We start from the raw sequence: 25375 nt of genomic DNA, 5'->3' as shown, positions 1-25375 counted from the left end.
TGCGACAATCAATTTGAGGAGCCATCGAGCAATTTGTATGGTATTTGTACGGGCTGTCACCCGCTGATGCTATCGAGCGCCTCGGGGCGCCGTCGGTAGTGAAATCCTTTCGATTGTTACTTTCTCACACCTTACGCTTTCATTTGTAATTATTTGCAAAATAGTACATGTTCTATAATTATAATAATTATGTGTTTAATTAGAAGGATGCCATCATATTTACTTCATTTGCGTCATTCAAAGACATTTTATATTTGCTTCTTAGTGATTTTTTTCAATAAAAAGTTAAAATTGCACTAGTATTATTAAGAAATTCGCAGTAATTTTGATAAATGAAAATTATACAGCATCCCATAGATAGTGTGAACCCTTTAACCCTTAGATAATTCAAAACAACTTCCAAATCAATCTAACACTTAGCAGTGCGGTTTACCAGGAATTCCAAAGCTTCCATAATTTATCTCCACTTCCATAATAAGACGTAAACATCACCTCCTTGCAATATGTCACGCACAACAAAGGCTGTGGTAACGGTGCGCATCATTTGTCTGTTGGAGCTCTATTATTTATGACCTGCCGAAGAAGCAGGACAAAAATGGGGCTGATGTTAAATATTTGCTTGAGACAAGAGGGGGCGATAATTCGAGGCTATTATGACGTCATTTCACGCCCTTTGTGAGGTCGTCACGCCGTGTCATCTGCTCCTCGAGACGCCTGCCTGCACTATCTCTCGATTAAATCTATTGTGTCATTTTTTCAGTGGAAGCAAGTCGGATGCGCCACCGACGATGATTTCGCTCCATGTGCCCGTTGGCTCGGCTTCGCAGTAAAGCACTCGTGGAGCGAGCCTATTGTCTCCTGGCCCTTTTACGAGCTCGGTTTTGTGACGCTGTTATTGTTTGCGGTTGATAAACATCTCGCCACTAGGTAGGTAGGGATCATCGTCACTTTTACCGGTAGTTTGTTTTAATAGACGTCTATTGGATTTGTTTGTCAATTATTTGCTTTGAAGACCCTTAAATGAGAATGAAAACGTCTCGTGTTTTTTAGCACAATGGAACTCATGAATAAGGATTTGTTGATGCAGACGAAAGATTTATTGTTGGGTCCAGTAACAACATTTAGACAGGATTCTAAATTAGTTGCAGCGATAGATAAATTGTTTACCAGTAAACATTTATCTGCAATCAATCAGAAAGAAGGTGGATTGATGTTACCTGATAAGAAACATAATTTTAGCGAGGTGCAACAATTGTTGTCACAGTCAACAGGTGACATAGTTAGTAAGTACAAAATATGTAATCCTGCTATTAAACTAGGTATGATTTGACAAAATCATTTAAAAAATATTTTCAAAACTGCTTATATACTTACCTAGTTATGTAATTTATTTTACTTAGATCCCGAGAAACCCTTAAATGTAACGGTTAATGAATCAAATCGAACTAGAACAGGTATTATAAAGAAAGTAGAAGACATTCTAGCCGAGATCAATAAAACAGCAGAGAGTGGAGAAACCCCTAAGCTTGTCATCAGAAATCAACGGTTGTGGGGAAATTGCATTTATGAACTTGATCGGTAATTATTATTTAGATCGGTAATTATTATTTCTGTTTATGAAATAATTGATGATTCAACTGTTTTTTTTTCTTATAACAGCGTTACTTTGAAAACCTTTGCTGAAGCCAAAAAGACGACGCTTCTGTACTCCAGCTCTGAAGATAAAAGCAGATTTAATAGAATAGTGTTTGTGCTTACGAAGGTTCACGAACTACTTTCCAAAAGTCTTATAGTAACTAGAAGGTTAGTACTTATGTTTTCTAGACTTGCTTAATTTAAGTGCTTGATTTACCAATATTTTGTAATTTGTTTGGGTTACTTTATTTAGAAACAAAATAAAGTCTTAGCGTTGTGTTAAACTATGGTTCACCAAAGTTTTTTTACCAAAGGGCTTTTATTTAGACGCAGTTTGGTAGGTAATTAAAAAAAGCTCGCTGGTTTCGCTACTCCAGTTGTTACAAACTAGCTCTCCCGCTTTCCTGACACAGGTCGGATCGGTCGGATCAATAAAGCTCATGGATCCTCTCTTCTATGGAGCTCTTGAATCGACGTTTATTTCGCCTTGAATACCTCATAGACTGTTAATTATCTTGCAACCTGACAGGGAACTATTCTACCAAAACGTATGCAGACTCCGTAACCAAGCCAACCTGGACGTGGCAGTGCGAGACGTATGCTGCCTCCTCGAGTGTCCACCATGGGATCTGGGCATTGTGGCTACTTCCAAGGGACTCATCGCCGGGCCCCTGACAATACATACCAGGGATGGAGGTGTGGTTGAATGTATGGGGTCTAATGGTAAATGAATCCATTACATATGTTTAATATTAACGTAACTTTCTGTTGAAAACTATAATAAATATTGCGAAATATTTCTAGGCACACTGATTATGCAGGATATTAATGGAATAAAGAAATTTACATCATCAGCGAAATACATACTAGTAGTAGAGAAGGATGCAGTATTTCAAAAGTTATTAGATGAAGGTGCCTTAGTTAGATTGGGGCCTGTTATTATCATGACAGTGAGTATGGAATTTTATACCTAGACTACCTTACATTCTAGGTATGCTCACCTTATTATGTTGCAAAGAAAACAGACAGTTACCTATTTATAACGCCCAAATCCATTCAAAAGTACCTAGTTTAGTTTGGTTCTATAATCGGTTTCAATCCAGATTTAGTGTCAGAGTACTTTTTATAAAAATAGACCTATCCACTAGAAATACTTACTCAAAGCTCAAAGCTCCTAAATTTGTGTTCGGTTTTCATACTTTAAGGACCCTTGACTTTCAAATACACCGTGTTTCCGGTAACACTCAAAACCTCAGACACCCCAACTGATTTTTATTTTTGTAAACTCATCTAGAGTATTCATCTTATCTGATGGTTACTTTTTTTTTAATTGAATTTTTAATTTTCTGTACAGCTCTACTTGACATTTAGCTCTACACTCAATAAAATAATTGCTAACTTCCACCATAAACCATAAAACTATTTATTTGTGTACGTTACTGCAACGACATAAGGTTTACCAATAGACAGCTAAGATGTCATTGTAAAACACTTTAAAGCTTTGTCACAGTAAACTTCAAATTGGACAGGTAATCGCAGTAAGCAAATTTAAACCCAATATTCAAAATGACAAGGTTGTAATTAGGTACGAATTCAATTTGTTATGACTTATGATAAACATTAAGATTAAACTGACAAACAACGTCAAACTCGTAGCTGAAAAAATAATCGTCCAAGTAACCAGCCAGTATTAATACCCCTAAATACTGAAAAAGGTAAACAACCTCTAGCAATTCGATATACACAATGTTGTCTTACGAGTACAATAGAATAGGCACTTAAAAAATAACTAATACTTAATACAAATTTAAATAAAAATATTACCCCCATCAAGATATAGCTCAATCGATTCTACTCTCGATTCTGAACAAACTGTTTTCAGGTTTTTAGTGTTAAGTGAAACACGGTGTATAGTAAGTGTTTTAGATCCTAAATTCCATCAGAAATTCTGATAAAATTTCCCTTATTTCACATGAAGAAAAATAGCATTTTAGGTATGAAACGTCAATAATATACCGCCTCATGCCTTATATATTTGCCAGTCTATATTTTGCTGGCCAATAATATAATATGTGTAACATTCATTTTACAGGGCAAAGGTTACCCGGACGTCTGCACTCGTCAGCTGCTGTGCCGGTTATGTTCAGAACTAAGGCTGCCGGCGCTGGCTCTGGTGGACGCAGACCCTCACGGCTTCGAGATCTTCCTCACCTATAAATACGGCTCCCTGGTAAATATTGCTCTTATAAAAAATTATACTTAAGCCATACGTTTAAACGTCTAAAATAGAGTCATGAACTTACATTTGTTTACGGCTGCTTCCAGATTTTTTAATTTTTTATTTCTATTTATTTTAAGTACCTACACACAACTATTTATACAGGCTAACCTAATACAATAGTGTAACTATTGATAACTAAGTATGATCTAAAGTATTTCATTACGTCTAAATAATATAATATCTAATGCAGATTTCGTAAATTCTTCAGAGAACATGAGAATAGGTATATGTTCCGCTACTATGTTGCGATGTTTCTTTTCTACCGGGTGTCCATAAAACCACCTACCTATCACCCCTTTTCATTTTGGCGTTAGTTTGAGGGACACGCGGTAAGTATAACCAACCTTCATATTAGAGACTTCATGGACCAATTGATTGATTGAGATGGTGTTGATTGGGCCAAATGTTGGAAGAACAACATCAACAACGCAACGTTGTATAATCATCATTTGCAACCAGTTAACCTCCTCAGTCCTCGTCCTCGTGTACAAAAGTTTGTACATAAAGGTTCCAAATTTAAAAAAGAAACTAACGTTTAAAGGACTCAGAAGGAGCTTTTAAATACTTATTCAATGTTAATACAGTAATTGAAGATCCTCGATACCTACAGATGGACAACTACACAATACACATCTAGGGGTACACAATATACTACTACAACGTCGGTGCATTTACTCGTACCAGGCATTAAGCTCATTCATTCGTCATTTGCGTTAGCTTCAGCTATTTCACTCACCACCTTTACGGCCCAGCCACGACATTGGTCTAAGCGCGGCAGCGGCGAGCGGCAGCCATACGTGCGAATGAAAAATCCCATCGCTGTGTCTCGCTTCAATGTATGGCCGCCGCTCGCCGCTGTCGCGCTTAGACCAATGTCGTGGCTGAGCCGTTAAAGTTTATTTTTTACAGGCTCAGTCGCATCTGTCTTCTTCGTTGGCCTGCAGTTCGCTGTTGCTGCTCGGGGCCCGCCATCAGGATGTTATGACTCTTGCATCGAAGGAAGCCCGGTTGGACCTTTCAGAACTTGACAAACGAAAATTAGCATCGTTGTTGAGAAGACCTTACCTGGACACTCCTTCTGGTATTCAAAATTACTTTATTTAATTTAATTTTTAGTCTAGTAAATAGTATGTATACAGGGTGGGGCCTGTAACAAAAGCAAAAAATTAAACTGTAGTCTATACTCCTTAAACTGACCAACATTTGTTCAGCGACTTTTAAAAATTATGAAGTCTTTAATTTTTTTATTTTTCATACAAAATAAATATTAGCTTCAATGTACGCCATTATTGTTGTCATTGACGTTGTCTGTCATACTTTAGACTTAACAAAATTCGCAATACATTACCTTTTAGAAATCAAAATACAAGTTTTTTTTAAAAGTCGCTGAACAAATGTTGATCAGTATAAGGAGAATAGCTTACAGTTTAATTTTTTGCTTTTGTTACAGGCCCCACTCTGTATATAAGTATGTAGTATAAATAGTATGGCTTTAGCATGAGTGCCCTATGGCCGTTTCTCACTCTTGAGATACGAACTATGCGTAAGTAACCGTAACAATCTAAATAATACAGGATGTCCCGTCAGGCTTAAGAGGAATAACTGGAATAACTGGAATAGTGATCAACTTAAGAGGAACCTCAGAGGAACCAATTAAACTTGAGAGGCCGCCGACAAGTGACTCAAATTTCAAGTTATCGATAAATTATTTTTCTGATAAATTTTGATCTTTTTAGGGTTCTGATGTATTAACATTGTTAGTGTTAGCAATATGCACTTGTAAAATTCCGTTATTATATATTTGTAATAGAACACATGAAGTAATTGATCGATAAACGATGTATAAAGCAAAAACTACCGATTAACGTAAGATTTTCAGTTAAATTCACATCAAAAAATATTTTTCGAGTTTGACCTGTCTGTAAGTGTGCTCTAAACCTATTTTTCAGGGTCGCTAATTAAAAAGGAGCTTGATGCAATGCTATCAAGTGGTGTAAAGGCAGAAATAGAAGCTCTCGCACCCACCTCTGCTGCACTTTGTGATGCATATTTGCCATCGAAGTTAATTCAAGCTGAATACTTAGGATAGACAATGTACATAAGGTACAGGAGGGTGGCAAAAGTTTCGACTGGCGGGTAATTTCAACTAATCGGTTTTTTCTGTGTTTTAGAATGTTCGCATTATTTAATAGAGTATCCACCCGTGTTCACTGGACTCATATAGCACTCAAGATAATAGAGTAAAACATGGAACGTATTTCCATAATTTTATTTAGTTGGAATACCCGTCAGTTGAAATTGCTCCTCTGTAACTTACTATCCTTTTTTTCAATAAATTATAATTATTATGTTATGAATACCAATGAATACTAATATTATTTGCTAATATAAACCTCAGTGACATCTAGTTACGAAAAAAGAAACCCTTATTGCTTATGATTGGTAATACAACCCAGCACCCTCTCCGTTTGAGGTAAGTGCTTGGGGTAGCCCTCAGTCTGACTAGTTCATAGATAAAATAATAGATGGCGCTACTTTGCAAAGCGTGTAAAGCGCTATCTGGTAATCATAGGTGTAACTTATTCCTATGTTAGGGTTATTGCATTATATGGGGTAGGTAGGTCGTCGACGTTATTTTGCGACACGATGTAGATTATCGCCGCAAGAGGTCGCTATGCCGGTTTCATGTTGAACTTGAACGGTTTTTTTAACTGACGAAAGCCGTGCCATAGCCATGGATTTTCGTTTGTAAATTTGGTCATGCCATTTTTGACATTGTCAAAACTGCGTTTTACTTTGTCAGCGCAGTGGGTACACAATGAAATAAATTCAGTTTTTACATTCTTTTCCAAAGCCCTATCTCGAAGAGATGTGTTGTAAAATTTACTAGTGTATAAAGACGAAATATGGAAAATAATGATGAAACATCTATCGATAAGAAACCAGCTTCTAGAGCTAAATCTAGTGGCGCACCATCGAGACGAAATGCACGAAAAATTTTAAACGCTAATGAAGCTGTGAAATCTTTGGACTTGGCTTTGTGTAGTTTGAAGAAAAGAACGCCTGTTCCAAATTGCGGTCCAAATACTTCTCACTCGGGACCTCTCAGGCACTCGGTGACCACGGTAAACATAGATGCCCCAGACTTCCCGGGCAGCGTGCCAGGGATAGATAACTCTTCTATGATGTCGATGAACTTCTCGCACTATGAATTAATGCGCAATTTATCCCGGTCCAACAATTCCGAAGGCGCCTTCAGTGACACCACTAACAAGTTAGCGAATCCTATGGATTTGAGAATGAAACGTGAGCACTTGGAGCGCTACTTCCGCAGCGCAGAAATGTGGAGCCATGCTCGCCCCGGCATCGAGTCCTGCAGTGTCACTTTTGATATACCAGAAAAATAGCAAATCGGTGTTAAAAACTTATTTGGATGTGGCATGTGTGATGAAATGAAACTTCCCAATGAACGATTATGTAAATTTCAAAATTGTATTTAATTAAAGAAACTTTACAATAATAACAGAATAATCTCAGAATTTACAAATGAAACGTACCGATCTATACAACACGTAACTCTTAAACTTGACGATAAGATTTATAACACTGATTAACAACAACGTAGATTTTAGATGCTTTGACCTAGGGTTTACACCATCAAAGGCGCGATATTGAATACAATCATTATTGCGGAGTGTACGACTATGAGTAGTTAAGTATTGCTTTCATTCGTCTAGCCTAGTTTTATTTTATTTAATACCTATAATCATCTAAGTAAATATAAATAATTATTTTAAGCCTCAAAGGCATAAAGAGCTCGTGTTTCTTTTAATAATTCACAACATTTCCAGACCTATTGCTAAAACGCGTTATCGCTCATTAATATAATTTGACCCTCGCTAACAAGGAATCGTAATTTTTGTATTCAACATCACGCACATCATCCAATCTAACCACTAAGAAAGATACCCGCGTCACTCTAAAGTTTCGAAGGCGGACACTACACTGCATCTTGATTGCACTCCACTCAAAGATTCATAACACTAAATATTCAAAGATTTAATATTGCAGAGATAGTGTGGATGTTACTCGGACGATTCAGAATTGTTATTATAGTTCAACAGCAACGGTACCTACACTAGAGATCAGATAGAAAGTGACGGCCAAAGTGGCCAAATATCAAAACACACTAAGGTTCATCTAGGCAAACATTGCATATAGTGTTAGTTTTGGATTGTCAATTTAAACGATATAATTCCATAGAAAGATGTTTATGATAAGCTCACACTGAGCTAAGTATGCAGGCAGGAGACTCGATTATTATGAATGGTGATGTGCTGCAATATATTTAGCTACAGGATCATTCGTCACTATCATCCATTTAATGCTGGCTTGATACTAGCCGACACTAAACAAGGTTCTGGGTATAAGTATTTCAGTAAAAAATCTTTAGTACATTTTCTCCTCGATATCCGGAATCTCGAGTTTGTGCAAAATATTGAATTCTTTGTGAACTTATGGCAACTCTAGAATCTTTGTATACTTAGGTATTGTAGGTACAATGTAAGCTAGATAAAGTAAAATCGCTATTAGTTTTTGATTTGTACCTACTTCTCTATTTTGAATAATTTTCGTGGAGAGCATTCAAGATCAATCTGCGAAGGGATCCTAAGAACACAGCTTTACTGATTTACATTTACCACATCCATTATTGAATCTGCTTCAACTAAACAAATCGAATCGCTAAGGATTTATCTTAGGACATAGGATGACGACGAAACTAAACAGCTACGCTCATGTGTAGCCGAATCCATTGGAATAAGGAAATAATTGACATAGTCATCACATAACGGCCTTACCTATAAAAATATTTTAATCATTGTTTACAACTCCTGAAGCGTTGTTGTCATCGTAGGTAGCTCTAAGTCATCATAGATTACATTTTACAATGATTGCAACATTAAAGTGATTGCTTAGCAACATTTTAGGTAAAACGGTTGGTTCCTAATTTTAAATCCAAGGAAGTCGTCAAGGTACACGGAAGCTTGGACAAATGGAAGACTAAGGGACTATTAAATGTATAAAGTAAGTAAAGATACACAGGGGAGCAGCTGCGTGCAATTTTAAGATTGTGCTAAAATTTAGTAACAACCCATATCGTTTTAATTGCTTCCTTTATAAAATACAACACAATACATGATTAATTCATTTGGTGTTATTCTGGAATTCCCGTATCAACTAAGTATAGACCCAAGTTTATATAAGTAGGTATATAAGAATTTATATAGCATAACCGCGCGAAGGCGGGCGGCTGCGTGGGCGGCTCCCACTGCCCCGTACAACTAGAGAACAGGCTGCGTAGACAAGATGCCAATCGTTCTCGCTCCGTAGAGCATCGTAGTGACCTCTACTAATGCGGAATAGCAACAAAGAGAGATAACTACGATATGCTACGGTGCCTGAACGATTGACATGTTGTTTTCGCGCCTAAATTCGCTAATGAAACCAATACTACAACAGATGTAAAATTTAAAGCACCCGGTTTCCGAACTCTCTCGTATTTATTCTAACTATAAAACCTCGTATGTTGTGTGATGTATACGTAGCCCGTATTATATTGTCTCTTTGTTAAGTCTGGAGAACAAAGCAATATTATTATAAGTAATAATATAATGGAAGTATTTCAAAATATCTAAAATTAATATTAATCTTATCTTTAATTAATAATTATATAATATTAATTACAACGAAATCGATTTCACTAGGCCTACACAATATCAGATGGAGACATTATAATTATTTAATATATTATTCTCATCAATATCATTAAAATTACGCAATAGAAGAATCACAGCATCCTTAAGACCATAATTGCAATTGAAATTAATCTTTTCGACGTACCGTATTTTAATTAATACAATGATTTTAAAATTTAGACCAAATTGGCAGTCTTTACAAACATGGAATGTACGATATGCGTCTATGTAGGTTCCCGACAACACTAACCGTCGCGACCGATATCTCTATAACAACGATGAAGTAACTAGTAAGTCGTGCATTAGTTGTGGTCAAATAAATAACAATGGTATATTTTAGTTTTCTCTAATTCCCAACTGATATTTTCTGACAGGCAACGTGTAGCCAAACAGAGAGCCTACCAGAACACCAAAGTTCGTGAATTGCGGGCACATTTCTCTGTCTCTTTAAATTCCTTAAAAGAGAAAGATTGTCGCACATCTGAACTAAGGGTACTCGTGGTTAGGACCTCTGCTCCAATTCCATCAGTTCTACAGTGAACAAACAACATTTGTCGACTACAAAATGTTTAAATTTACGTTAGGTACATAGGTACTGTTTATTTATTTTGGAAACTATTTTATTTATAACTATTACCCGCATTGGCCTGAACTACGATTTCGGAAGTAAATTTGTTACCACTACTCGTTCGGTATCTTCACACGATATATTTTATAGAAAGTTTTAGACTAAAATATGACTAATTATGAAGTTTTGTACTAGCTAGTATGATAGAGGTGAAAGATGCATAATTACATTAATTTTCTTATTCTAGGAAGGTTAGTAACTGGTATGTGTTGGAGCAAAAGCAGCTAAGGTTAGGGGATAATCAAGGTCACTTCATTTCTAATTATTATGGATCACTAGAAAATGCGTTTCTTTCGACCGAATTTAATTATACGTTATGAATATATTTTCTATCTACGTTAACATGTTCATGAGGTATTTCAACAGCGCTATATAACATTAGGTATAATTCTTAACTTCTCAGTATTCTGTCTTTCTTGTTAAAACAACTTCATAATTAGTTGGTAATATGATAAGCTCCTTGTTGGGTTTGCAGTGAAATAACAATAAAAATAAACAAGGGTTAAATCTGACGCAATTTGATTAGAAATAACCACAGAAGATTAAGGAAACATAAAACAATTAAGGTACAGCGGGGCAAGTCTCGACTGGGAGGCAAATGTAACTGCTCCATTTTTTCCATGTTTTATAATGTTTGCATTAATAAATAGTGTCCACCGGTTAAATATATGGTAGGCGTGTTCAGTGCATACATGTAGAACTCAATATCAAAGTGTAATATGTAAGGGAAAAAATGGATTAGTTAGAATTGCCCCCCAGTCGAGATTTTCCCCGCTGTACCTTATTAGATGATTTAATACATTACATTCTCTTGAGTAACAGTAGGCAGGCATTAGGTATAATAGGCATTATGACAATAATTGGGCACCAATGAGCCCTTATTATTTTAGTCGAGTCATTTAAAAACAGTTCAAAGAAGTTAATAGATAATGTAGAAAAAGCTTTGGTATAGTAAAGGTGGCCGTAGAAAATAGTAGATAGTAAAAGCCTAATGGGACAAGCTCGAAATTGTTGATTAAGTACGAGTATGATCACAATATTATTATATCGACGGAGTCCACCGCGCACGGTGGCCGGCCTCGGCGCCAAGGGATTATAAAAGTTACAGGTTAACTTGTCTACAATTTATTCTCTATCTAGACTTTACGTTACTTTAGCAAAGACACGATGCTTTTAATTAGAGTTTAGCCGAAGGGTGCTCAAGCAGAGTTTCATGGTCTTACTGATTTAAATTTGATTGAAGAAATTTTATTCTAACCGTTTAGCCCGTTGTATGCTTCTATCCATTACGTATCTTTCTAAATGTGCTATTGCTAATTAGGTTTGTTAGTTAATTCATGCGACCTTCTCGGGCGAAGCCGAGCGTCGCAGGTGTACTATGGCCTAGTCTAATCACAAGCAGCTTCGTTCGTTTCGTGGCGACATCGACGTGACATCGTCAACGTATCCAACAAAAGGCGTTACTTAAACAAATGGGGGAACACATTTTATTAAAGCACTATCTCATGTAAGTACATATTTACAAGGAGTAATATGATAACAATAACCCCGGATATCATCATCATTCGCTACACACGTTGCACATCTCATAAATCCGTCGTTACACCTTTGATTGTTCTTGTATTTCTTACATAGCTGGGCACCGTTAATCAAATAGTTAACTTCGTTAATCGCTAATCCGTTACTAAAAAAGTTAACTTCGTTAATCGTTAAAGCGATACATTTCGACAAATTTAACGTAAGTTAAAGTTAATCGTTAATCCGTTAACACGTGAAAAAAAATGAACTTTTCTTTAAATATTTAGTTGCATCAGTATCCACTATAACGTATTATATTTCTGTAAAAGGCCGAAGTACAGCTAGCCTATTGAACTCTAGGCTGCACGTGGAAGGCAGTGATCGCCTGAGCTACTGCCAAGAGCTGTGTCAGGAGAGATGCTGGCGGTGACGGGACTGTTGTGGCACTTTGGGCGGTAGAGGCTAGGGAAGCGAATGTGGTCGTAAATAGGGCTCGAATTTGCTGCCCTATCACTACAACAGTCGCCATGGTAAAGCTTAGGATTCACCGAATCAAAGTTAGTAAAAGCAAATCCACGTGAAGAATACTTTTTTAGGTAATATTTCGGACTTTTAGCAATCGACATCGGTAAAACCTAGGATTTACCGGCAAATCATAGGATTTGCCGTACTTCGGGCTTTTATAGTAGCGTTCAGAACGTGTTTTTCGCAGCGCAGATGGCGCCTGTGCCCTACTAGATTAACGATTAACGGACTCGGAGAAATTTAACGGAAGTTAACGAGTCCGTTAACATTTTTTCAAGTTAACTTAAAAGTTAATCCGTTAATCGAAATGTTAACTTCGTTAATTAACGATTAACGGATTAACGAGTTAATGCCAGCTAGCTATGGTCGGTCCGATATCCAACAATCCTGGAAGCCCCGGTACCGACAAATGTGAATAAATTGCAATCCTTTTTAGGGTTAGTGAATTACTACCGTAATTTTGTGCAAGGGGCGTCCATGATACTTTCACCTTTGTATGATTTGTTGAAGAAAGGGGTCAAGTGGTGTTGGCGGGAGGAACATGACCAAGCATTCGAAAAAATAAAAAAATGCTTGGCTTCGGATCAGGTTTTAGCCCATTTTGACCCAAACGCTAACCTAGTTTTGACCGTAGACGCGTCACCCTATGGCCTTGGGGCTATTTTAAGTCAAATTCAGCCAGACAACAGTGAAAGGCCTATTTCGTTTGCTTCGCGTACCCTTAACGCGGCAGAAAAAAATTACTCACAACTTCAAAAAGAAGCTACGGCAATCGTGTTCGCAGTTAAACGTTATCATCAATATTTATTCGGGAGGTCGGTGCCCTTTATTTTACGAACCGATCATAAACCTCTAATTTCTATTTTTGGCCCTTATAAAGGCATTCCCGAAATTACGGCTAACCGACTGCAAAGGTATGCCCTTTTTTAAGCGCATATAATTATAAAATTGAGTACATTCGGAGTGCAATGAATAGTGCAGATTATTTGTCTCGAGCTAGTTTACCTGACAACAGCGATAACAGCGGAGGGCCAGAGCGGGCGCGCGCGCGCGGGGAGGGGCAGGACCCGTTCATACCAGATGATCGCGCGTCGTACATCAATTTTGTTATCGAAGGATGCTTACCGTTAACTATGGACGAGTTACGTAAACAAACAAAGATTGACCCAGATTTAAATAAAATTGTAAGTTACGTTTGTACAGGCTGGCCTAAGAAAATTAACGATGATAAGCTAAAACCGTATTTTAATTGTAGATTACAGTTATCGTATGAAAACGGCTGTTTGCTAAGAGGCCATAAGGTCGTAATTCCCGCGACCTTGCAGTCCCGCGCGTTATCGGAGTTACATCATTCTCACTTAGGAATAGTAAAAACCAAAGCGGAGGCCAGGTCCAGGTTTTGGTTTCCTAAGATCGACGAAAAGATTGAACAAATGATAGCTTCTTGTGAGACGTGCATTAAGTTGAGGCCCGCTCCCAGTCGTGCACCGTTAGCCCCTTGGAAATTCCCTGCAGAACCCTTTGCCAGGATCCATTTGGATTTTTTGGGGCCAATTAACGGTATCGCCTACTTAGTGATTGTAGATGCCCACAGTAAATGGATTGAGGTGTATAGTATGAAGAACGGTACTAGTACGTCGGCTGTGTGCGAAAAGTTGTACGAGTTTATGGCTAGGTTTGGGGTACCGCAAGTGATAGCTAGTGATAACGGGTGCGCATTTACGTCACAGGAGTTTAAGGACTTTTGTTTGTTAAATGGCATAACTGCGGTGACGTCACCGGCGTACCACGCGGCCAGCAATGGCCAGGCAGAAAGCATGATAAAAGTTTCCAAGAAGGGGATTAAATCCTGTTTAATAAATAGCCGCAATATTAAAGATTGTAATAATAAGTTACAAAAATTTCTCTTTGACTATAGGAATTCTATACATTCCACCACGGGCCATTCGCCAGCTCAATTAGTGTTTGGCCACAAACTTCGGACACGCCTTGATTTAATTAACCCTTCAACGGCGTCTCCCTCGCCCACGTCATTGAATAATCATGTAAAAAATCAACAGTGTTTACAGAGTAAAGCGTATAACGGTAACAATAAACAAGCCTTCAATATAGGCGATAAAGTGTTATATAAAAAGAACTTTAGCCCTTAATTTGGCAGAGACTCTGGTGACATAAATTTTCCGATTTTACTTAATATATTGAATTACAGGTGTTTTTAAAGCGTCCGAAAAATATTTAAAAAAATCTAGATTTATTAGTTTTGGAAAAAAAATATGTCCGCCACAGCGGACTCTGCCAAATATTGGGATAAATTAATATGTCCGCTGAGGCGGACACTGCCAAACATACGGTCATTTAAAATAAACAAGTATTTCTTAACATATATTTATTTTAAAAATTAACAAATATAATAATTTTGTATGAAAATCAAACTGACACATATTTATAGTCAAATATCATTATTTTAACTTTTTTCCGACTTTTTGGCCAGGTTGCACAGGCCGTGATCACGACAGACTGATGTGACAGTGATGTCCCAGCAAAATGTCGTCGAAGATGTAAACAACACAAAACTACCCGAAATTAATTATATCAATGTTCGGGGCAGACAAAGAAATTATAAATTTTGATCTACCCGGTTTTCTTTAATGTTTATTGCCCCTCGCGCGACATGTAACATTCACAATATCCGCGCACTACGTATACCTAAAAGTGCCAAAATTTTAACTGCTTGGTCCAGCACCACACGCTGTTGGATTAAATAAAAAATCTAAGCATAAAAGCAGGCCACCAAAACAAGAAAATCAAAATAATAAACAAAACAATATAATAATTTGTTACAATACGTGTCACCGCAACATTGGCATAGTCCGCCACGGCGGACAAATCGTATTTAGTATATATTTGGCACTGTCCGGTGCGGCGGACAACTTGTTTAGATGATGATTATGAGTATTAGAAATTGAGAAATAAATTGAAAACATAACCACTTGCAACTATTATGTAATATATTTTATTATTTATACAACAGAAATACCCTGTTCTTACAAAAACCAAAAGAAAAACGCATAAATATTTTGCTAAAAACAGTTGACTTCTGATGCGGTGCCATCTTGACGAGTAACTGTCAAACGAGTGTTGACAGTGGTCAAATAGTATTTTTATACAAAGCATGTATCATAAAAGAGTCTCTTTCCATATGTTAAATTAAAGAAAATTCTACCTAAAAAGCGAAATATTTTTTTTTATCACCTGTCCGTCCCACCGGACTTTGCCAAATTAAGGGTTAACATTAATAAGTTTACATGGTGTAAGGGAATAATTTTAGAAAAGTTGGGTAAAGTTGTATATTTAGTAAGAGATTGTGAAAATTCAGACAACCATAAAAAACATAAAGATCAATTAATGTTATACAAGGGACCACAAGGGGACGGTTCGTTTCTTGATGACATCTCTCTACCAGATTTATTTTCATCGGATCAAAAACATCCGTCGACACAGAATACCAGCAAGTTGCAAAATGGTACCGACAGCGAGGTGCTAAATGGTACCGACAGTGAGGTGCAAAATAGTGGGGAAGGAGAAGACGGTCAAATAGTTGATCTCAACAACGACCCCCAGGACAGTTTTGAGGACGCCAAGTCGGACGACAACACCCCAGTAGAAGGGCCCGAGAATCCAGGGGTACCCAACCCGTCGGTCGCTGTCGGGCAGGACAGAGTCAAACGAAACCGTCCCAAGGTTAATTATAAACCTTATTTTTAGTTAATATGTAATTAGTTATATAAGTAGATTAGTTGAAAACTACGGGGAGGATTGTTATGTATGTGTGCGTGCGCGCACAACCCCGCTTACATTGCTACGCGAATAAACCAGTGTGTCTATAGCCATCGGTTGTTTCACTCGTGCCCTACCCCAAATACAACAGATACAATTTAAGAACGGACATTATAACATTACCTACATGCATTACGAGATAACTATTTAAAAAAAGACAATTATGTTTTGTGTTATTTTACAGTTAACTTTTCTCACACGCAAAGAAGAACTACAAAAAACTACAGTAGCTAAATTAAAGTCATCACCTTAGTATTATTTGCTATTCCTGAAACCACAATCTTACTGGATACCTTTTAAAAATGTTCATATTTTTAGCTTTGAATTGGTTTTTTATGATTCTTGTAGCAATGTGCCCTTATACTTCTTATATCATGCTGAAAACGTTGTTGTTCTTGTGATCCTACGTCACCACAGAGATGCAAAGGGCCTTCTCAAGCTCGCGCCATGCCTTCCTATCTTCAGCTACCCTCGTGGCCTCGCTCCAGCTCGACCCGGTCGCTCGTAGTTCATCCTCAACGGACCGCTTCCATGAGTTTACAGGGCGCCCGGAGCCAAGGCTCCTTCCAGCGGCTTGCGATTTCCAGCCGAAAGAAATGGTTGCGTTATTTCGTTAGAGGGAACTCTTTGAATTGTGTGCTACCAATGTACTTTTTTGTCGCGGTTTCCTCGCTAATGGGTGTTTGCTGGCATATACTCAATAGGTCTTGATTTCGGATAGAGTTTTCCGTTTGGCCAGAAAACGCGAAGGATCGACCTCAGTGACATGTTAACGATAAGTTTTGTCGGATGGCCCTTTGTCACTATCCACTATTCCACATTTTGCATCCAAGCAAACATTGCACAGATTTCTCTACAGATTCAAAGACGGAAAGTTTGACGCGTCACTTGAGCACATAATTTTATTTCCAAACGGCCTAGTAATGCAGAAAACGCGCGTAAATGTATTAAATTATTTTTTGATTGGAAATCAGACCGGATTGCAATCCCCTGTTGAGCTACGTTCAAATGTTAGCGTAAATGTTATTTTTTGGCACTACTCTAATATATTAAATTACATTACCGGATCCGGTACCGGATCCGGCGAATTTCACCGGATCCGGTAGCATGAAAAAAGCACCGGATCCGGCCGGATTACCAGATCCGCCGGACCGGATTGCAATCCCTAGCGCTCGCGCTAGTTGCTGCGTGCGGGTAGGACGCGGTCATGTCGGCCATGCCGTGCAGCAGGTACAGCGCGTGTAGTGTAGGTACTGCACGTACCTGGTACCGGAACAGCACGCCGGCGTCTGTGAGCGCTCGCGCTAGTTGCAGCGCGTGCGGGTAGGGCGCGGTCATGTCGGCCATGCCGTGCAGCAGGTACAGCGCGTGCGCGGGCACGTGGTGCGCGCGCTGCGACGCGTCCGCCTCCACGTAGCCCTTGTAGTTCACCGACGGCAGGCCCAGGATGCGCTCCGTGAACGCGCTATCTGCAAGAGTACAACAATTGTGAATATGAGGTGAGACTCGTCACTTGGGAAAAATGAGGGCAGGTACAGGATATCGGAGCTCGTAGTGGCGCTACGAGCTCCGATATCAAGCTGACGGAATGCCAGGAGATGATTCTTTTAAAAATCTTAAGACAAATTCTGTTGTTAATGATAAAGAGATGTAGATGAGTGGGTAGTAACACTATCTGGGGTTCAATGGAAAATGAACGTATTTCTTTATTACTTGAGTTACTATAACATTATCTTACTGTAATAGAGCCAGTCCGTGATAGGCGACACGGCGATCCCGCACTTGAGCGTGGCCTGCTGCGAGCCGAGCAGCATGGTGGTGACGTAGCCGCCGTAGCCCCAGCCCCACACCGCTACGCGCGTCACGTCCAGGAATTTGAACGTCTCTAATAAATATCTGGAAATAACGACCGTTTATGAATATCAATAAATGAAAATTTAGGCAAAATTACTACGAAGGCATGCGAAGCGAACACACCATCTTGACCATACCATACCTAAGTACTAAGGTTTTGTAATATTTGTAACTAAAATTTGTCAATACATCGCTTCCACAATTTGCATTACAGAGAAAGCAGAGACAGAGAGAACTACGGAACAGAAATGTGTAGTCGTACTTTCGAAATCCCTTTTGCTAAAACTGAAATTCACCTAATAACAGCCAACTGGTCGGCCACCTCGACGCCGCCTATGCGTCCGCGCAGTAGGGCCCGCGGCAGGCCGCGCGCGCCGGCCACGTCCAGCTTGACGTACACCACGTCGTTGCGCGACGACATGTACGTGCCCCAGTCCACCACGAACTGCTCCGACACCTGCTGGCTGCCCGGCCTGCCGTTACTGGAATCATCAACATTATCATTAGAACTGGATTATTTTGATAATAAAGATTTGTTTTATTGATTTGATTTGTCTACAGGCATTTATCTATAGACGTTGATGTAACAGATGATTGAGGGAGGAATGTAGTCCTCATGCTGATGGAAAATTGAAAATTGTACTTACACGCAGATGCCTGCAGTTTTTTCCTTTATCAATTTTTGTTGAATTTAGGATGGGTTGCACCAGACCGTCGCTGTCACCGATCGCAGAATTTTACTGTATGGGAAGTTTCATAGTAAACCGCACAAGATGCGCCTGGTGACCTTGATCTGGATATTATGAGTGAGGATAGTGCAACTGGCACTTACACTTGCACTAGCACCGGGAAGGCAGCATCGCGCAACTCCTCGCGCCAGGACGGCGGCAGCAGCAGCTGCACGCGCGCCTTGGAGCCGCTGCCCAGCTGCACGTCGAACGAGCGCCGCGTCGGCAGCGCCAACTCACGTAACCGTACTGATCTGGAAATGACGTTTGGACGTGTGACTGTAATGTATGTTTTATTGTCATTATTTGACAGACGATAGACTTTGAAGTATCTTTGCAAACGGTAAATTAACAATTCCTCGAAGAAACTACGAGCATCTTCGGAATAACCTAGACGACTTTAAGGTGAACATAGCAAAGCTCATACTTGTGGGAGAAGTTCAAGTACTCACTTATAAGGCCTCGTGTCATACAATATTCTCTCTAGCTTATGCGTTTGTGCATCATGAAGCCCAGCCAAAGGCGGTCCAGGGCCGCCGCACTCGAGCACATAGTGCGTGATGCCGACGCTCGGCTTGGGCGGGGCGAAGGCGGCTGACCAGTAGGAGCAGTTGGCGTAGTGCAGCCGCACCGGCCACACGGCCATCTCGCACGTCAGGCAGCGCGGCTCCTCGCGCTCGGCGCGCGCGCGCACCGAGTTGCTGCCCCCGCCGTAGCTCGGGTCTTGCACGACGTACACGTGTCTTTGGCCGGGTCTTTCTGCGCTACCTACACGTGAAAACTACTATTACAATCTTGATGTAGGAATTGCTGTTTTTGTAAATCTTGTAACAATCGGGTAGGGCTAGCAGTAAAAATAGGGATCAAAATTCACACTCAAAAACTGTGTATTGCTATCTAAAAACCACCTAGCTGTATATCTATATTCGTTGGGACATGCGATAACTAAAAGTAACTGCAAAGGGCAGAGTTTTTTAGTATGAATGTTGGTAGGATTAGTGATATTAGGATTCTTTAAAGTTCCACACAGTGCACTCAAAATACTTAATTTGATTTGCTGCCGTCAGCATGCCAGGTTGTAGTTTAGGTATGTAAGGTTTTACTTTTTCTGAACCTAACAGAAAATATATTATTCGTTAAATTAGTAGTAATTTATTTAACTTACATTTTTCAGGTTATATACAAGACAAGCTTATTATTCGTATGCATAGCTGGGCACCGTTAATCAAATAGTTAACTTCGATAATCGTTAATGCGTTACTATAAAAGTTAACTTCGTTAATCGTTAAAGCGATACATTTCAACAAATTTAACGGAAGTTAAAGTTAATCGATAATCCGTTAATCGTGATAAAAAATATTTTACTGTAGCTAGTTGCATCAGTTATTAACTATTAAGTTTTTGGGTAAGTTTATTATGTTACTGTAAATGACCGAAGATCGCCAAAATCTCTTGAAAAATCCCAGCTTCACGATCCACGGTAACTTGGTAGATAGCGCGGTCCGCCGAACTCTGGCTTGATGCGTCGGTTGCGCGATTTATGTGCCATGCGTCGTGCCTGATGGTTTACATTCTGTTTCGCGGTTAGTGATGGGTGCAGTAGGACTAATAAACTTTAGCAGGTCTCGAACAAGTGATCCAAAGGCACCAATTGATATGTAGACTGTGAATTTTCGGGAAAATCCTAGGTTTCGCCGTACTCCGGCCTTTTACAGTAGCGGTTAGAGCAAGTTTAACTCGGCGCGTGCGGAACTAGATTAACGATTAACGGACTCGAAGACATTTAACGGAAGTTAACGAATCCGTTAACATTTTTTAAAGTTAACTTAAAAGTTAATCCGTTAACCAAAATGTTAACTTCGTTAATTAACGATTAACGGATTAACGAGTTAATGCCCAGCTATGTTCGTATGTTGTTGTATTGTTGACTATACGAGTACGTAAGAGTCGGACCAGGGCACGTAACCGAATGGCACAAACGCTCACGAAACGCTCATGAAACGGTAGTCTGGCTCTGTTGCGCCAATAAGCAAAAGAGAGATAGAGATAGATATGTACGAGCGTTTCGTTTCGTGAGCATTTCGTGAGCGTTTGTGCCATTCGGCTATACGCACCCTGGCCCCGTAGCCGAATGGCATTTCTGCAACGCGAATCGCCGCAGAAATGTAGTCTGGCTCTATCGCGCCAATACTCAAGAGCGATTATTGTAAGCGTTTCGTGAGCGTTTGTGCGTTCGGCTACGCACACTGACCACAACAAGTGGACACTAGGTCAATGGTGTTTCCATAATTATAAGTATTTTGTGTGAATTCAAATTCATGTGTACGTGTGATGAGTTGCATGCGTTGTGTGTGCGTGTGTTTGAGTATGTTGCGTTGTATACGTCTCAGTACAAATTTTCGTAGGTGCCATAGTTTATAATCCTTGCAATATTATCGTTAAACAACATACTAAATAATAATTAGGCATTAAAATATTATTAAAAAAAAATTACAAACAAGCTCGTACCTAAATAATAGACTAAATGGTTGATCTCGTCCCAGGCGAGTATCTCGGCGACCTCGACGCGGCCGTGGCTGAGCACGGCCAGGCGCTGGCGCAGCACGTCCACGTGCTTGATGTGCGTGTAGTACTGCCCGCCGCCCTCCTGCACGGCGGCCAGCAGCAGGAACGCGCTGCCGTCCTCCGAGTATACGGGCTGCTGGTGCACCTCCAGCCACGGCTCGTCGGTCGCCTTCTCCGAATGGGTCTGGAATTATTCACACTTTTATTAACCTGCCGTATGTCATCATCCTCCTTGCGTTATCCAGCTCATGGGAGCCTGGGGTCCGCTTTGACAACTAATCCTAAGATTGCACTAGTTATACGAAAGCGACATCTGACCTTCCAACCCGAAGGTTAACTAGGCCTTATTGGAATTAGTCCGGTTTCCTCACGATAGTCACGATGTTTTCCTTCACCGAAAAGCGACTGGCAAATATCAAATGACATTTCGCAAATAAGCTCAGAAAGATTCATTGGGACGAGCCGGGGTTCGAACCCGCGACCTCCGGATCGAAAGTCGCACGCTCTTACCGCTAGGCCACCAGCGCTTTTTTTCCTGTACTGTTGTAATATAATTGCCTAATATAATTGGTGAGATCAAAGCCACACGACTCCGCTGGCTTGGCCACCTGGAAAGGATGGGAGAGGATCGTGGTGTGAGAAGAGCATATGTGGGACGCCCGGGTGGAAAACGTCCGCGTGGGCGTCCCAGATATCGCTGGTGCGAGGAAGCCCTGAAAGACCTGTCCGCACTTGGTGTACCCAACTGGCGTGAAGTGGCGCAGGATAGGGCAGAGTGGCGATCTCTTGTGTCGGAGGCCAAGATCCTTTTTGGGTCGCTGAGCCAGTGAAGTAAGTAAGTAAGTAAGTAAGTTGTATGTCATGTCATATTAAATTTTTAACATTGAAAAAGTGACCATATAGGTCAAACTTATAGACTTTTAAAACAATAGATTAAAATACTCACGCACTAATCAGTGCTTCGGCATACGAGGAGTTAAGTACCGTGCCTAATATTTCAATGAAGTCAAGGGTAGTTCCAGGTTGGCAATGAAGGGGGATAGGCACATAGTAAAATTATAGGTATTGTCACTGCGGGGCACAGTCAGAATATTCTAGGCATTGGCCATTGGCCATGGCCCAGAATCCGCCCTTGAATAAAGTTTAAAACCAAATTTTCAAGTTTTTATTACTTCGATTAATTAACCTACCTACGAAGAACATTGGAAATGAATAAATGAATGCTCGAATATGGATGACAAATTGACAAACGAATATTCAAAACAGTAGTAGGAAACTTAAGTACTACAGGGTATCGCGCAATGACTAATCTTCACAAATTTATCAATACATCTCAATAAAAACTGGATCTCGTTCTACATGACATCAAGTTTCCTAACAAAACAATTTTCAAGGAAGCAACAGGCTTTTTGCTAAGTTGATGAAGTGATTCACAATGAATTCCCGACTGCCCGGACGGCCGCTCTGGCCGCACAAGTTTGCACTTCGCAAATTCCATTATAAGATGCAGTTGCAACCAAACTAACTTGAAAACGTATAGAGAGCTAACCTCTAAGTAAGATTTACCAAGCGCCGACTTGTAAGTAAACTTTGAGAATGCCTGTGTAAAATAGATGTAGTTGTGAATTGAAATTACCTCCATACAGGTCCAGTTGGGTGCATAACAGCTGCTATAAACCGTTACGTTTTGCGCTCGATTTATCCAGACCACCCCCACATGAGAGTTTTCTTTGCCCACCCACTGGGCTGATATGAGGTAATATTCCCTGGAAAAATATAATGGTAAAAACATTCAAAGTAATATCTATATAAATATACCTAATTACATATGCTAAACGCAGCTACGTATGAAATCTATTGATTTCAGCTTTGCTAGAATAAACATAATGAGTTAGGGCTCATTTAGATGGTACGAGAACTCGCATACGGGTTTTATTACATTGCAGTATTTGATGGCTGTGCAAAATTGTATGTAACCTCAACAGCCCGCAATGTAACTAAAATCGCATGAGAGTTCGCACGCCGTCTAAATCAGGCTTTAAGGAGACACTAGTAATAAATACATACATTCCATCTAACGTGTTCGGTGGCTTGATCTCCCATCGCTGTGGTGAGGTTGAATTTTGAACTGCTACTATCCATAACGTTGCTTTCGGAATTGAACTTCCGGGCTGCAAAAATACAAAATATCTTAACATAGATACTAAATATACAGCTATACACTGATGTATACGTACTGAGAAAACAAATCTACTCAAAAAGCTAAGAGGTTTCACAATCAGTAGCTTAGTAAGATTAACTCGCAATATTTTGTCTGAAGGTTCGTTCTTTACCACGAGCCGAGTGCCATTCAAACGAGGTTCATGATTAGTTTGTGTACAATTTAGTCTAGTTATATAATAGTATTTTGTTCTGGTTTACATTTAACTTCAACTGTACAGGCCCTGTAGCCAAATGGCATTTCTGCGCCGCAGAAATGCAATCTATCTCTATCGCTCTTGCGTATTGTCGCAACAGAGCCAGACTACATTGGGGGCCTGCTGCCTCGCGACGCAATTTTACGGAGGCGTTATATTCCATAACGCTGACTAACCGCCATCGCTCTCAGACGAATTATCATTTAACTCACCGTCGGATATCTGATAGTATCGTGGTCCGGGAAGGCAGCAGGCACGGAGTTGTTGAAGGCGGGCATCAGGAAGCCGGAGCGCGCGGCGCTGACGCCGCCGATGCCGCGCGCGATGCGCGGGAACCGCAGCTCCGACACCGCGCTGTCGTCGTACTGCACGTACAGCACCAGCGACCCGTCCGCCGAGCCCCACGACGCGGAGGGGGCTTTCGTCACCTCCTCTGGAAATTTCATAAGAGGAAGATAAATTATTATTCAGTCGAGTAACTTTTAGTCATAAGAACCAAAAGGCTCAAGCTATATCATTGTAAACGAGTCACCTTAAAGATAGTACAATCAGCATGAATACTACTTATGTAGCGCATGAAAAATCGCACCAAAAGTATCTGACATCCTGAATTACATTTTTAAATATTTTTTTAAAATATAGATAAATAAATCTGTACAGTTTGCGGTCAGAGATGCCTTCCTATGTGTTGTGTAGACGCTGTAGACACATCTTTCTTTACTACATCTTTCGTTACTTCTGAAGCGTTGTTTGATTACAATGATTACGCTACTTTTGATGCTGATTAGGGGTTAACTCCACTGACCTTGATACAACCAGTCTGATACCCCGTTGTAGAGCCGACCGGGACTGGCGTCGTCCGTGAGGCGCAGCAGTGGCGCGATCTTGGCGGGCGGACCGGGCCGGGCCAACACCTCGTTGTCGGCCGCCAGCAGTAAGGCACCCTCGTTTCCCAGCCACGCGGCGTTTTGCCACTCCCAGCTGCGCTGGCCGTCGCCGAACAGTGGCATGTGGTGGCTGATGGATTAAGCAAACGATGTAGACAAGCTTCGTCAAAATCTGATTCGCGAGCTGCATGCTGCTTTATTGGGTCCACAGTTGCGGTTCTCTAAGGTATCTACCCGAAATATTACGAGGTAGCCACTAAAAGAACTTCAGATCACTCAACTCCTCTGTTAGGTATAGGTACTTTTTGCGATTCCAAAAATCATGACTATCATGAGTACTGCTGTGGCTACTGCAGTATTCAGGGGACAAAAGGGTTTGTAAATAGTGATCGATATGAACAGGACATGACGTATATGGGTTGGTTTCAGTAAAGCATACAGTAGTTTCTACTGTACTCGTAGCACAGCGATAGTGTAGCCTTAACGTGTATTTATTTAACGTTTATTAATTCTGGTATAAAATCAGGAGCCTTATAAATATAAAATGTTAAGCTAATCTCGTACATTTTGTGTGAAATATCTCGTCGAAATACTCAGTCGTAACGTAAATAATGCACGCTAACTATGAAAACCATAACCCTAACTATGTGATGCAACGGTAACTTTTCATAAAATATATTAGCTCTAACAGTTACCGGTGCACGTAACAAGGATATTCATTCTCGGCTCGTAATCGTTTACCAT

General features: G+C 40.0%; 2 protein-coding genes across 2 annotated transcripts in view; one reads left to right on the top strand and one right to left on the bottom strand.

Annotated features, from left to right (window-relative positions):
- The first annotated feature begins 878 nt into the window (after positions 1-878).
- Positions 879-6079, top strand: LOC125227642 (meiotic recombination protein SPO11). Its single transcript, XM_048132009.1, has 9 exons — positions 879-927; positions 1051-1279; positions 1409-1578; positions 1660-1803; positions 2165-2358; positions 2440-2585; positions 3728-3865; positions 4826-4997; positions 5866-6079. The coding sequence occupies exons 2-9, from the start codon at positions 1055-1057 to the stop codon at positions 6003-6005; spliced, it is 1329 nt and encodes a 442-aa protein (XP_047987966.1). The 5' UTR covers positions 879-927; positions 1051-1054; the 3' UTR covers positions 6006-6079.
- Positions 6080-13910: 7831 nt separating this feature from the next.
- The window catches only part of LOC125226998 (inactive dipeptidyl peptidase 10), a 152773-nt gene continuing 141308 nt past the window's right edge, over positions 13911-25375 (bottom strand). The window contains exons 8-19 of the mRNA XM_048131188.1: positions 24550-24761; positions 23957-24177; positions 23395-23498; positions 22964-23093; positions 21271-21511; positions 19811-19876; positions 19215-19530; positions 18867-19016; positions 18331-18516; positions 17919-18076; positions 17333-17649; positions 13911-14192 (exon numbers count right to left, since the gene is read on the bottom strand). Coding sequence (XP_047987145.1) covers positions 13911-14192; positions 17333-17649; positions 17919-18076; positions 18331-18516; positions 18867-19016; positions 19215-19530; positions 19811-19876; positions 21271-21511; positions 22964-23093; positions 23395-23498; positions 23957-24177; positions 24550-24761 — 2383 coding nt within the window. The remainder of the gene's footprint in view (positions 14193-17332; positions 17650-17918; positions 18077-18330; positions 18517-18866; positions 19017-19214; positions 19531-19810; positions 19877-21270; positions 21512-22963; positions 23094-23394; positions 23499-23956; positions 24178-24549; positions 24762-25375) is intronic.

The sequence above is a fragment of the Leguminivora glycinivorella genome, chromosome 6 (genome assembly GCF_023078275.1).
Source record: "Leguminivora glycinivorella isolate SPB_JAAS2020 chromosome 6, LegGlyc_1.1, whole genome shotgun sequence".
Taxonomy (NCBI): domain Eukaryota; kingdom Metazoa; phylum Arthropoda; class Insecta; order Lepidoptera; family Tortricidae; genus Leguminivora; species Leguminivora glycinivorella.
The sequence above is the reverse complement of the archived record's forward strand: the minus strand, read 5'-3'. Positions and strand labels throughout refer to the sequence as shown.